At 44.2% G+C, this 13,569-nt stretch overlaps 1 protein-coding gene across 3 annotated transcripts in view; it reads left to right on the forward strand.

Annotated features, from left to right (window-relative positions):
• ADGRE1 (adhesion G protein-coupled receptor E1) overlaps window positions 1–13,569 on the forward strand; it is a 55,255-nt gene that overhangs the window by 20,118 nt on the left and 21,568 nt on the right. For all 3 annotated transcript variants that reach the window (XM_036313533.1, XM_036313532.1, XM_036313534.1), the window contains 6 exons: window positions 325–474; window positions 3,119–3,259; window positions 3,346–3,492; window positions 4,543–4,631; window positions 7,402–7,485; window positions 8,847–9,024. In XM_036313533.1, the coding sequence (XP_036169426.1) occupies window positions 325–474; window positions 3,119–3,259; window positions 3,346–3,492; window positions 4,543–4,631; window positions 7,402–7,485; window positions 8,847–9,024 (789 nt within the window). The remainder of the gene's footprint in view (window positions 1–324; window positions 475–3,118; window positions 3,260–3,345; window positions 3,493–4,542; window positions 4,632–7,401; window positions 7,486–8,846; window positions 9,025–13,569) is intronic.

A 13,569-nucleotide genomic window follows, 5' to 3' on the forward strand; every position in this document is an offset into this window, starting at 1 on the left:
CTGCAGGTCATCAACGAATCTGGATCCCTCGTTATACAGGGAGTAGAAGCAGAAGATGAGGGAGGTGAGCTTAGCCGGGAGCAGGTTCTCAGGGTCTCGTTGGTTCTAAGGAGGAGTTTGGGTTTTACCCTGAGCCATGGGAGCCTCTGGTTGTGTGGCTCATAGACATGCATTTGAATGCTTCCCTCCATAGCAATGAAAACGTGTGTAAGAAGGTGAGACAGGGCCAGGGAAACCCCTTGGCTCTGTCCCTGGTGGGCTGTGTACTGCTGTTATAGCCTCAGCTTCCTTCATCTTTATGACTTAGACCAATTTTCTGCTTAGATGTGGATGAATGTTCCAGAAACTCGACTCTTTGTGGTCCCAATACTGTCTGCACCAACATCCCAGGAGACTACAGTTGCTCCTGCCTGCCTGGGTTCATTTCGCCTGAGTTTTGGACCCCCAAGCAACCAGAGGCTTTCAAATGTACAGGTAATTCTCCCGGCCGTGAGGTGGACTTCTCAACGGTTGTCAAATGACCCTGAGACGCAATGGCATATAGCAACAACCCTTTGTTCTTGCTCGTGATGTTACAGGTTGGCCACATGGGTTTTCTGGGGTGCCAGGATGGCTGGCAGATCTGAAATGGCCTCATTTGTGTGGCTGGTAGTTGGTGCTGGTCTCTGGCTGGGAGCTTAGTTGGGCCCCTAATTTTCATCGTGGGCCTTTCCACATGGCTGCTTAGGCTTCCTCATGGCATGGCAGCTGGTCTCCAAGAAGGAACATTCAAAGGGGCAGAAAGCAGAAATGCCAGTTCTCATAAGGCCTGGGCTCGGCAGTTTTCTAGCACTTTCTATTGGCCACAGTCGGGGCCAGCCTAGGTTCAGAGGAAAGAGAAATAAACACCCATCCCTCTGGGGGAACATTGGGAGGGAATACTTCCACTGCATACAGGAAGTGAAAGGGTTAATGGAGGCCGTCCTCAGTGTATCGGCTACACTGCAGAACACATTTTATATTCCTCAACCCCCAGGGGAAATCATGCTTCTTTTAATTAGTCTATTTCTTCTTATTGATCTGCACTAGATGCTGACATTGTTAGAAGCAGAACAGTAGAGCAATAAAATCGAAAGGGACCTTAGAGAGGGTAATACAGCTCTAATGGCTCCTGGGAGCCTATTCAGAATCCCGATCAAGGGCAAGAAAGCCAAACCATGGCCTTCCACCCCACTTTTCTTCACACTATCACCTCTTTCATTTGTCTTACCTACTCAGGTTTCACTTCACAGGAACAAAGGTTCTCTTGGCCCAAAAGTTTTGAAATTCATGCGCAAGTCCAGCTCCATATGCAAAACATAAATTCTCTCTCTGCCATTTCTGACAAGAGCTTGCCTAGTCAAGGCTTCAATGTGTCTGGAAATGGGAAGCTCACTCTTTGGTTAGAGATGTTTTCTGTAACACCAAGAAGAATACCACTTCCCCATGCTTTCCAGCTGTGGGCCACTTCCATGCCTTTGATGACTCCAAATTAGTCTACTTTCTTAGCATAAGGACATCTTGTCCCAGTTCTCCATGGTAATGTCCAGTGCAGTGTGCCACATACCTGCTTCAGTGACTAGTGGATGCTGCTTGTTTATTCTTTTTTTGTTTTTGTTTTGTTGTTGTTAATCCTCACCTGGGATATTTTTCCATTGAATTTTAGAGAGAGTGGAAGGGAGGGGGAAAGAGAGAGAGAAAAACATCTATGTGAGTGAGACACATCAATTGGTTGCCTCCCACACACATCCAGACTGGGTCCAGGGATTGAGCCTGCAACTGAGGTACATGCCTTTGACTGGAATAGAAACTTTGACCCTTCAGTCTGAGGGCTGAAGCTCCAATCATGGAGCCAAATCAGTTAGGGCAATTCTTCATGTTTTGTGATGACTCCTAATTCTTTTTTCTAGGGCATTCAATTCCATATATCCTCTGTGGTTCAGAAACCCTCAGAGGGAGAGGTAACCCTGTGTTGCCATGGTGACCTGACACCACTCTCTATTTGTTAGGATAGAGTTTCTCAACCTTTGCACTATTGACTTTTTGGGCTCAATAGTTCTTTGTGTGTGGGGCTGTCCTGTACATGGTAGGATGTTTGGCTTCTACCTACTATATCCCAGTAGCACCCCCTCCCCGAGTCTTGACAATAAAACATGTCTCCAGACATTGCCCAGTGTTCCCTGGGGAGGCAAATTTCCCCCAGCTGAGAACCACTAGCTTAACACAGAAATTTTTTATGCTCATAACAATCCAATATGGATATACTGGGCCAATGGGCAGCCTTCCTCTACAAGGTGATAATAGGGGTCCAACCTCCTGGCATCTCTTGCCTTTTCTATCCCTTAGGACCTTGGAATCCCTGGTCCCAGCCAGTGGTGGGGCAAGAGAGAGAGGGCACACCCACTTCTTGGTCATATTGGCCCAGAAGTGACAAATGTCATATCTTTTCACATTCCACGAGTGAAGACTGGCCACACTGATACCCAACCCAGGTTCAGCTGCCTACCACTGAAAGTCAGTAATGAAGAGACAAGGGTTGGTGAAAGGAAAGTAGTTTATTCAAGAGCTGGCAGCCCAAGAAGATGGTGCACTTAGGTTGCAAAGACCATCTTAACAATTGGACACAGGCAGTGGTTTTTGTAAGGAGAGAGGAGGAATTACAAAAACAAAACAAACAAACAAAAAACCAGAACAGAACAAAGAAATCGGAAGTAGGGGGTTCAGAGTTCTCCATTGACGGGACTACGTGCAAGTCAGCACAGTCTGTACAGATAACTGATCGAAGCTCAGCAAATCTCCCAGAACCGGAAGATCTGGAGGTTGGGGTTTGCTTCTTTTGAAGTTAGTTCCTAGAATTCTTAAACAAACAGGCTGTTTAACTATTATATGTTAGTTGACAGGTCATCTTTTACAGAAACAATGTTAAAAGAATGTTGGGGTGGGTTACTACATGGTCCCGCCTAGATGCCGAGGATTCTGGGAAATGTAGTCCTGTTTGGGCTGCCATTATTTAAATGACAACTCATGTTTCAGAATGGGAAGCATGACTTTTGTTGGATTGCTGGCCAACTCTGCTTCACGCCCTTTCTCCACTACACAGATATTGATGAGTGCCTGGATATGTGCCCTTTCAATGCAACATGCACCAATACCCTTGGGAGCTACTTTTGTACCTGTCACCCTGGCTTTGCACCAAGCAATGGACAGCTGAACTTCACAGAGCAAGAGGTGGAATGTGGAGGTAAATGGAGGGTTGCGTGGACATCCCTGGACAAAAATTAATCTCCTTGTTCCTTTGGTTGTTTGATATTCTCGAGTTCTTTGCAGATATTGATGAGTGTGTGCAAGATCCATCACCATGTGGCCCCAATTCTGTCTGCACCAATGCCCTGGGCTCCTACAGCTGTGGCTGCATGGTGGGCTTCCGCCCCAATCCGGAAGGCTCCTGGAAATACGGCAACTTCAGCTGCAAACGTAATCATCTCCTTGTGTGTCTTGGCAATGGAATCTGTGTCTTGCTCACTCTGCCCAACCTCTGGATCCTTTTCTTACTTTCACCTCATCCACATGTTCTCTCTTTATTCATTCATTCATTTACTACACATTCATTAATTCCCCCATTCAATACATTATTTTCAGAACATCTATTAATTAGTTAATGAATCAATCTGACCCGGACACTAAGAATTCAATCCTGGACATGATGGACATGATACTTGCCCTCACGTAGCTTATAGTCTAGGGAAAAAAGCAGAGAGTACATAAATAATTATTTAATGACCACGATGAATATGACCATTGAAAAATCTTAGAACACTTTGGAGTGACTAATGGGCTATTTAATATGTTTGGGGAAAATAGCATTTCAGCTGAAGCTTGAAGGAAAAGTAGGAATTATCCAGATGAAGGGTGACGATCACACTCAAAGGCCCTGAGGCTAACACAGAGAAAGGGCAAGAGAAATGATATTGCATCTGAGAAGGTGGGCGGAGGTCAGATACTGCAGGATCTTGTGAGCCGTGCAAACAATTTTGCAGTCTTCTTTGCCAAGAACAACGGGAAACCAGAAGAGGTTTAAAAATGTTAAATGCTGGATTCTTTGGGATGTTAGAAATATAAGTGACTTACATGGAAGCAATGAAGTACAGTAATAAAATGACTCTATCAGAGGCCATTGTCAACATAAGTAGAATATCATTGATGTCCTTGCTTCTTCCCCATTCCACATCCCTGTCTCTGCCCCAGAGGGAATCCCCTTGAACTTGTGTTCATAATTACCCTACTTAAATAAAGATTTCTTCCCTTGTATATATTCCTAAACAATGCCTTGCTTAGATTTGTTGGTTTTGGAGCTTTATAAAACATCTCAGAGTCTCTGATATGGTGGTGTATAGTTTGCTTGTTTCCACTGTTGCATAATATGGCAGTGGATGGACTTTCAGCAGGGCATGACGTAATCAGACTTGCTTCAGTCATATCTTGCTGTGGTTAAGTCTGATTTGGTTGCTTTTGTTTCATTCCTAGGAGTTCCCTTCAAGTGTAAAGAAGATGTGATCCCCAACAATAAACAGGTCCTGCTATGCCAAGTGGGAACAGCAGTGGAGCCTGAGGATGTAAGTATTTTTGAAGGTGTTTTTTATTTTTGTTTGTTTTTTTAAGATTTTTTAATTGATTCTTAGAAAGGCAGGAAGGGAGAGGGAGAGGGAGACAAGCATGGATATGAAGCGTAACACCGATCAGCTGCCTCCTGCACGCCCACTGGGCATCGAGCCCACAACCTGGGCATGTGCCTTGACCGAGAATCAAACTGGCAACCTTTTGGTGCATGGGATGAAGTCCAACCAACCGAGTTTTCCCGGGAGTCAATTAAGTAGGATATTGTTTGCACCTTTAACAAAGGTAAAAATAGCTGTGCCCCAAAACAGACAGCAGTTTGTTTCTTTCTTTATAACAGTCTGAGTGTAAGCTGCTGAGAGCTGATATGGCTCCATAATGCTCTGCCATCATTAATACAAGACTCCCTCACTGTGGTCCAAGATGGCTACTGCAGCCCCTGTCATCACGTCTGCATTCCAGCTGGTGGGCAGGGGAGAACGGAAAGTGAAAGGCACTATCCTTCCCTTTAAGACTATGATGCAGTATCACCTCTGCTTGTACCTCATTGGCCAGACATTAGTCACTTGGTCACAGAGCCAAAGGGAAAGTCTAGGAGGGAGGGCACTTGCTTATTTAAAACTTGGGGATTCTTTTACTAAAAGAAGAAGAGATGTTGGGCGGGACTCACGACCAGTAAAGGTGTTGGGGCTGTATGTGTGTGACAGAAGACGGGTGTGGCACAGCCCCCAGGCCAGCCGAAGAGGAATGTGGACGTCCTGGCTCTCTAATGAAGTCATTGTCATTGTAGTGGGTCAAGCCTTCATAAGCATTTGCAGGGACCGAGGTCACTACCTTAAATCCGAGCTTGGACATTAACTTAGGATTCCCATGCACTTTGGACCACTGTTTTTTGTTTGTTTGTTTAATTGTGGTAAAAACACACATAAGACTCAACATTTAAACCATTTTAAAGTGTACAATTGTTAAGCAAAATGATTCCCGGTACTTAATATGACAGTTGCTATCTAATGAAGCAAGTTGACCACCAATTCATCCTGGAATGTTCTTGCATAGAGAAGAGGGCCCATTAAGTTGTTTTCTGCTGTGGGTTAAATGGCCTTAACCAGCACAAACCACTGGCTAGGAGCCACTATTGTTCTTGGAGGCTGATGTATCAAACTCCTTCCCTTCTCTGTGCTGAGATCAGCCAGCTTGCTGCAGCCCACAGGTGCTGCTTCTGTCCATAGTTCCCCTGATAAACTCCTGAAGTCATGCTGGAGTTGTCAGTCTCTTGGACAACTTTCTCAGGAAATTTCCCCAAGAAATGGCGAGCCAGCCAGGAGACCGGGGCCATGGGAAAGGGGAAACAGCTTCCTGGGGGCCATCCTGGGTTGGCCCTTGATCTCTGTGTGGGGAGGGGTGGCCCCAGTGCTAGATGCTTGTGGCCACCTTGTGAGTATGGGGACCCTTGCAGATGCTGTGGGGCTGGAGCCCTGGCTTGCTGAGCATTATCTGGCCCCTTGTGTAAGGATAGCCCTTACCACAATGGGCCAGAAAATGCTTAACAATCAGAGAATACTCACTAGTTGAATTGCTAGATATTTTGGCTAAATTTCAACAAAAGTCACGAGAAAGCCTTTCAACTTGGATGGTGAGGTTTTGGGTCACAGGCTGATGGGCTCTCCCTCTCCTGGACTGAAGGAGAAAAAATGAGTAGATATCAGCAGTCCCCGGCACTAAGGCATATTCTGCAGGCCCAGGCCCAGGGAGATCATTCTTTAATGGATTGGATACCGGTGGGATGCAGAGGCCCTAGCCAAGTGAGGGAGACCTACCGGGACAAGCCAGTCCCTGGAAGTCCACTGAGGAGCCTCAAGATTTGTTGCAGGAAGTGAGAATGAGCCAGGCTCTCGGTGGCCAGGTGTTTGAGGGGCCCACAGAGCTGTATTCACTGCTAGTAGGAACAATCATCCTTTGCAGGCAGCCCCCAAAGGATGGTCCTTGATTTTCCCTTTTAAGTCCGTTAATTGGGCAAGGTAACTGATGTGGGGAATTCATGGCAGAGTTCGTTGAAACTGAACAGGGCCGAGATCAAGTCTGCCCTGTAACTCAAAAGGAGACTCAAGGGCGTCTGCACCCCAAAGAGTAAATCTAAGTATAAAGGGCCCATCTGTGTCCCAGGTAAACAGAGGTGTCATGATTTAGTAACAAGGGAACAAGACAGACGGCCTGATGCAGTTCTGGTGAAACCAGGGAAAAGGCTACGCCAAAACCAGCAGTTCCTGCCTCTCCCTTTGTCCCTTCCTTTGCCCTAACCTCAGCCCTAACACTAACCTACTTTCTATCTCCATCGATGTGCCTGTGCTGGACATGTCACATACATGGAATCACACACTGTGTGGCCTTTTGGGCCTGGCTTCTCTCTCTGAGCATCATGTGTTCAAGGTCCATCCATGTTGTAGCGAGTGTCAGGGCTTCACCCCTTTTTATGGCTGAGTGATATTCCATTTAGCCACTGATTGTTTCCACACATCTCCCCATCTTTTCACCCCACTATATAGTTTTGCTTTTATGTGTGTCTGATGTTTTATTCATGGAAGAGAAAAGTGCTGCGGCTCCAGTTCTGATCATATGGTGAGTTTGTATTTCCCTGAGGATTCTAGAGACTCATGACGCCTCAGGGACTGAGGGCCACCCCATGCAGTGGATGTGGTGGCCCAGTTTGTACCTTGAATGCGTGGGGGAGGGACAGATCCGTGCTCACAAATGCTCTTCCCTCTGGCACAGGTTTCGTTTTGTGCACTCATGAATGCCACCTTCAGCGTTCTGGATGAGAACTGTGCAAATAAAACCACTGCCGTTTCTCTGAAGGTAATGACGCCTTTGTCATTGTGTTTCATGGTTTGAATCTCTCAGGGGTGCAGAAAGTCCTCTTTATAATTGAGCTGTGAGTTCACATTTAATTTATGAAAGTTGTGATGCTTGAAAAGTTAACATAGAGTGAAAAACAGAACAAAGTAATAAAAGTTAACATACAGCAGAATTGCCCTTTTCTGGACAATTTTACATGTTTGATCATTACCTGAGTAGATGGGTGTAGCTACCACTACAATCAGAACCCAGAACAATTTTAATTCCCCACCCGCTACACTTACCCCCACACCCAGACTTCCTTGGGCTTCCCCTTTATAGTAGCATTCTCTGTCTACCACTGGGCTCAAAAAATCCCTGATCTGTTCTGTCATTATAGTTTTATCTTTTTAAAACATCATGTAAATGGGGTCACACATAGGAGCCCTTTGCATCTGGCTTTTTTTCACTTAGCACAGTACCTTTGAGAGTTGTTAATGTTGTGTTTATCGATAGCTCCATGCCCTTTTGGGGGGAACTACTAGTGACATTTAGCACATTCACATGGTTGAGCAAACATCACCACTACAGTTCTACTATAGTTCTAGAACATCTAGAACATCCTTACCATCCAAAAAGAAACTGCATAAGCATCTCTCCTCATTCGGCCCCGCCCCCCCCAACCCAGCAACCACTCATCTACTTCCTGTCCCTGTGGATGTGCCTGCTCTGGACATGTCACATAAATGGAAGCACACACTGTGTGGCCTTTTGTGTCTGGCTTCTCTCACTGAGCATCCTGTGTTCAAGGTCCATCCATGCTGCAATGAGTGTCAGTGCCTCACTCCTTTTCATGGCTGAGTAATATTCCCCTGTATGGCTGGGCCATAGCTTGTTTATCCACTCATCTATTTTTTTAAAAAAAATAGGGGATTGGATTACTCTTTAAAAATTATTTTATTTTTGTTAATCCTCACACGAGGATATTTTCCCATTGATTTTTAGAGAGAATGAAAGAGAGGGGGAGAGCCAGAGAAAAAGAAACATCGATGTCAGAGAGAAGCATACATGTGTGAGAGACACATCAATTGGTTGCTTCCCACTTGCCCCATCTGGGCCGGGGATCAAGCCTGTAACTGAGGTATGTGCCCTTGACTGGAATTGAACCTGGGACCCTTTAGTCCACCAGCCAATGCTCTAACCACTGAACAAAGCAGGCTAGGGCTAGAAAACACTCTCTTGATGAGAGAGGGAAGTTGCTATTTCATGGATGAGAGATACAGAGAGAGAGAAGAGACACACAGAAAAACAGGGAGACTGAGAGACAGACAGAGAGCGGGGAGAGGACAAGAAAAAGCAAGCAAACACCCCTTTCTTTGCAGAGTACGGCTGAGAGCTTTGCCTCTGTGCTCGAACAAACATCCACGTGGTCCAACTTCACCAAAGATGAGACATCCACGCTGGCCACTGTCTTACTGGAGAGTGTGGAAAGCACCGCTTTGGCAGCTTTTCTGAAACCCTCAACGAACGGCAGTCAGACTGTTCGGACGGAGCACTTGGGTAGGACATATCCTTCACGGCAAGGTCACACCTGGTGCTGGTTTTGAGGAGTGACTTTGGCGATGTGATTCTCCATATGCCATGTTCCCAACTGTCTCAAACATGTGAACTCATAGCAAAGCAACTCTAATCATAGTATCAACACTTCTCATGGACTGAGTGCTGGGCGCTGTGTGTGTGTTGCCAGGCACTGCGTCTGGAGTGTGTCATTAATTCACTCAATAAGCACTTGCAAAGTGCCTGCTCTATGCCAGGTGTTAAGGGAGGATAGTCACTTGCTGTGTTCAAATGGGTAGGATGGTCCTTCCTGGCTTGGACTTAGGTGGGATTTTGTGACTAGTCCTGATCAATGGATTGTGAATGGAATAGTTGCCAGTGTGAGACCTTCCAGAGCTTTCTTTCCCTCTGCCCTAATGACAGGTCATGTTTCAGATCACAGTTTGTCCATCTGTGCAGGTCTCAGTGTAAGGACAAAACAGAGCACCATCCCAAGTCAATGCACTGATGGGAAATTATTGTTATTTTTAATCCACTAAGATTTGGGGTTGTTTGTTACTGAGGCCTAACTGATCCTCTCCTGACTGATACACCCTGAACATATGTGATCTGTGACCCCTTGGGAATCCTGAGTGCTGTAGACCTTTTATGGCAGTACCCCACTCATGGTACTCATTCTAGGGTCAGTCACACAACCTTCTGATTTTCTATTCTGATAGGTGCCTGGGAGGTCCAGATGTGGAAATAGAGTATTTGGTGGACTGCTACCAGTAGTGAACAAGACTGGCCTCATGAATCTTACATTTTAGTGAATGAGTCAGACAAACAGACATCTGTATACCAGATAGAGCTAGTGCTATAGAGAGAAAACGCAGTAGAATAAGGAGGCTAGAGAGGGTCAGGATAAGGGCGAGTGTTGCTATCTTACACAGTGTGGTTAGGGGAAGTCTCACCGGGGTGGGGACCTGAGGGAAGGGAGCCACATAAATATGGGGCATCCTAAAAATGTATGCACACTTTAACCGCCGGTGCTCAGTTTTTGAAAATGAAATATATTTTAATCAACACTGCCTTTATAATTATTCAAAGTGTGTGTATACATTTTTGGGGACACCCTATATTTGGAGAGAGAGCAAATGTGGGAATACTTGGTGAGTTCAGGGAGCGCTAAAAGGCCAGCGTGGCTGATGTGGAGGAGAGGACAGTAAAAGCTGCAGGAGAAGGAGTCAGAAAAGGGAGAGGCAGGTTTTGTAGATAAATGTAGGGACACAGGATTTTATTTGAAGTAAGCTGGGGGCGGGGAGGGGCAGAATTGGAGAGTCTGGGAACAGGCATGGCATTGCTTATATTTTTATTTTTTTATTTTATTTTTTTTATATTTATTTATTTATTTATTTTATTGCTTAAAGTATTACAAAGGGTATTACATATGTGTCCATTTTGTCCCCCCGCCCTAGACAGTCCCCTAGCCTCCCCTATCCCCCAATGTCTTATGTCCACTGGTTATGCTTCTATGCATGCATACAAGTCCTTTAGTTGATCTCTTACCCCCCTACCTCCTGCCCCGCAACCCTCTCCGGCCTTCCTGCTGCAGTTTGACAATCTGTTTGAGGCAGCTCTGCCTCTGTATCTATTATTGTTCAAAAGTTTATAATGGTCTCTATTATCCATGAATGAGTGAGATCATGTGGTATTTTTCCTTCATTGACTGGCTTATTTCACTTAGCATAATGCTCTCCAGTTCCATCCATGACGTTGCAAATGGTAAGAGTTCCTTCCTTTTTAGAGCAGCATAGTATTCCATCGTGTAGATGTACCACAGTTTTCTAATCCATTCATCTACTGATGGGCACTTAGGCTGTTTCCAGATCTTAGCTATGGTGAATAGTGCTGCTATGAACATAGGGGTGCATATATCCTTTCTGATTTGTGTTTCTGGTTTCTTGGGATATATTCCTAGAAGTGGGGTCACAGGGTCAAATGGGAGTTCCATTTTCAGTTTTTTAAGGAAACTCCATACTGTCTTCCATAGTGGCTGCACCAGTCTGCATTCCCACCAGCAGTGCACAAGTGTTCCTTTTTCTCCACATCCTCTCCAGCACTTGTCGTTTGTTGATTTGTTGATGATAGCCAGTCTGACAGGTGTGAGATGGTACCTCATTGTTGTTTTGATTTGCATCTCTCGGATGATTAGTGACTTTGAGCATGTTTTCATATGTCTCTTGGCTTTCTGAATGTCCTCTTTTGAAAGGTGTCTATTTAGGTCCTTTGCCCATTTTTTGATTGGATTGTTTATCTTCCTTTTGTTAAGTTGTATGAGTTCCCTATAAATTTTGGAGATTAGGCCCTTATCAGATATGAGATTGGCAAATATGTTTTCCCACACAGTGGGTTTTCTCGTTGTTTTGTTCATGGTTTCTTTTGCTGTGCAGAAGCTTTTTATTTTGATGTAGTCCCATTTGTTCATTTTCTCTTTCGTTTCAAGTGCCCTAGGAGCTGTATCAGTGAAGAAATTGCTTCGGCATATGCCTGAGATTTTGTTGCCTTTGGATTCTTCTAGAATTGTTATGGTTTCCTGTTGTACATTTAAGTCCTTTATCCATTTTGAGTTTATTTTTGTGTATGGTGTAAGTTGGTGGTCTAGTTTCATTTTCTTGCATATATCTGTCCAATTTTCCCAGCACCATTTATTGAAGAGACTATCTTGGCTCCATTGTATGTTCCTGCCTCCTTTGTCAAATATTAATTGAGCATATTGGTTCGGGCCGATTTCTGGGCTCTCTATTCTATTCCATTGATCTATATGCCTATTCTTGTGCCAGTACCAGGCAGTTTTGAGAACAGTGGCTTTGTAATACATCTTGATATCTGGTATTGAGATCCCCCCTACTTTGGTCTTTTTCAGGATTGCTGCAGCTATTCGAGGTCTTTTTTTATTCCAGATGAATTTTTGGAGAGTTCGTTCTAGATCTCTGAAGTATGCCGTTGGTATTTTAATGGGAAGTGCGTTGAATTTATAGATTGCTTTGGGTAGTATGGACATTTTAATGATGTTGATTCTACCAATCCATGAACACGGTATGTTCTTCCATCTGTTTATGTCTTCCTCTATATCTTTTTTCAACGTCCTGTAGTTTTCTGAGTAGAGGTCTTTTACCTCTTTAGTTAAGTTTATTCCTAGGTAGCTTAATTTTTTTGGTGCGATGGTAAACGGGATTGTTTTTATAATCTCTCTTTCTGAAAGTTCACTATTGGTGTATAGAAATGCCTCGGATTTCTTGGGGTTAATTTTGTATCCTGCTACATTGCCAAATTCATGTATTAAGTCCAGTAGCTTTTTGATGGAGTCTCTAGGGTTTTGTATGTATACTTCCATATGTTATCGATTTTTTCATCTGTTTCTTCTTGCTTCTTGCTGAGGTTGTCGATTTTTTCCTCCATCCGGTTTATGCACTCTAGGACCCTTATTCTGAATTCTTTTTCTGTCATGTTGCATGCCTCTGTATTACTTAGCTGCTTTTCTGGAGAGTCCTCCTTCTCTTTCCTTTGGGGGTTTCTTTGTCTACCCATGTTTGATCTCACTGACATATCTAGACGTTGAGTCGTTCAGTGGCTGCTCCCTTGGTGGCAGTGACTCCTTGGTCTGCGGTTGCTCTTCGGGCGGTTGCGGTAGCAGCTCCTCTTCAGTTGGCAGCAACTCCTCTGGTGGGTGCTGTTCACAGCTGTGGTGGCTCTTCTGGCTGGTGCGGCGAGGTTTCACGTACAGCTGCTGTTCCTCAGCAGAGGGTGTGGTGCTCAGGAGGTTGCTGTTGCTTGGATCTGCTGTGTTGATTTAAAGGCACAAAATACAACACAACAAGGCACCACGTACCAGGCACTATACACAAATATATTCACGATATTAATAACCCCAAATAAAGGTGACCACCTGAATTAAGAGAATTAGGGGATAAGGAAGAAGGAAGAGAAAAAGAGAAAAGAGAAAAAAGAAAAGAAAATTAGGGACCAAAAAAAGGAGTGCAAAAATGAAATTGGAAAAAAGGAGGGGGGAAAGTAAAAGCGAGAAAAGAAAGGAAAAGAAAAAAAAAGAGCGAAAAGAGAGAATGAAGTGGAAGAGGGGAAGAGACTTTTTTATATGAGGAGAATACTCCTATAGAACAGCCATTAATCCCAACAAATTCCAGCAACAGCTCCCTGGAGATGAATGCAAACTAGAAACAACCAATAATATAACAATGAAAATAGAATGGAGAACACTAATCCCAAAATAAAATAAAGAGAAAATAAAATGGCACTTTAAAAAAAAATGGTAAAATGGTAGCAGTAATAATACTGGTTAAAAATAAGAAGGTAGTAATTAAAAGGGTAAAATCAGGTGATGGAAAAAAGAAGAAAAAAAAAAGAAAAAAAGAAAAAAAATTGGTTTCTTAGTTAAAAGGTGAAAAAAGAAAAAAAAAATATTGCAGTAGTGAAGGTCCTTCGGTTCTTCTATTCTTCAGTGTGGCTCGCCTTAGACCTGCCAGGTATTCAGGAGAGTGTTGAGTTTCC

This window comes from Myotis myotis, unplaced genomic scaffold (assembly GCF_014108235.1).
Source record: "Myotis myotis isolate mMyoMyo1 unplaced genomic scaffold, mMyoMyo1.p scaffold_m19_p_6, whole genome shotgun sequence".
In the NCBI taxonomy this organism is placed as follows: Eukaryota; Metazoa; Chordata; class Mammalia; order Chiroptera; family Vespertilionidae; genus Myotis; species Myotis myotis.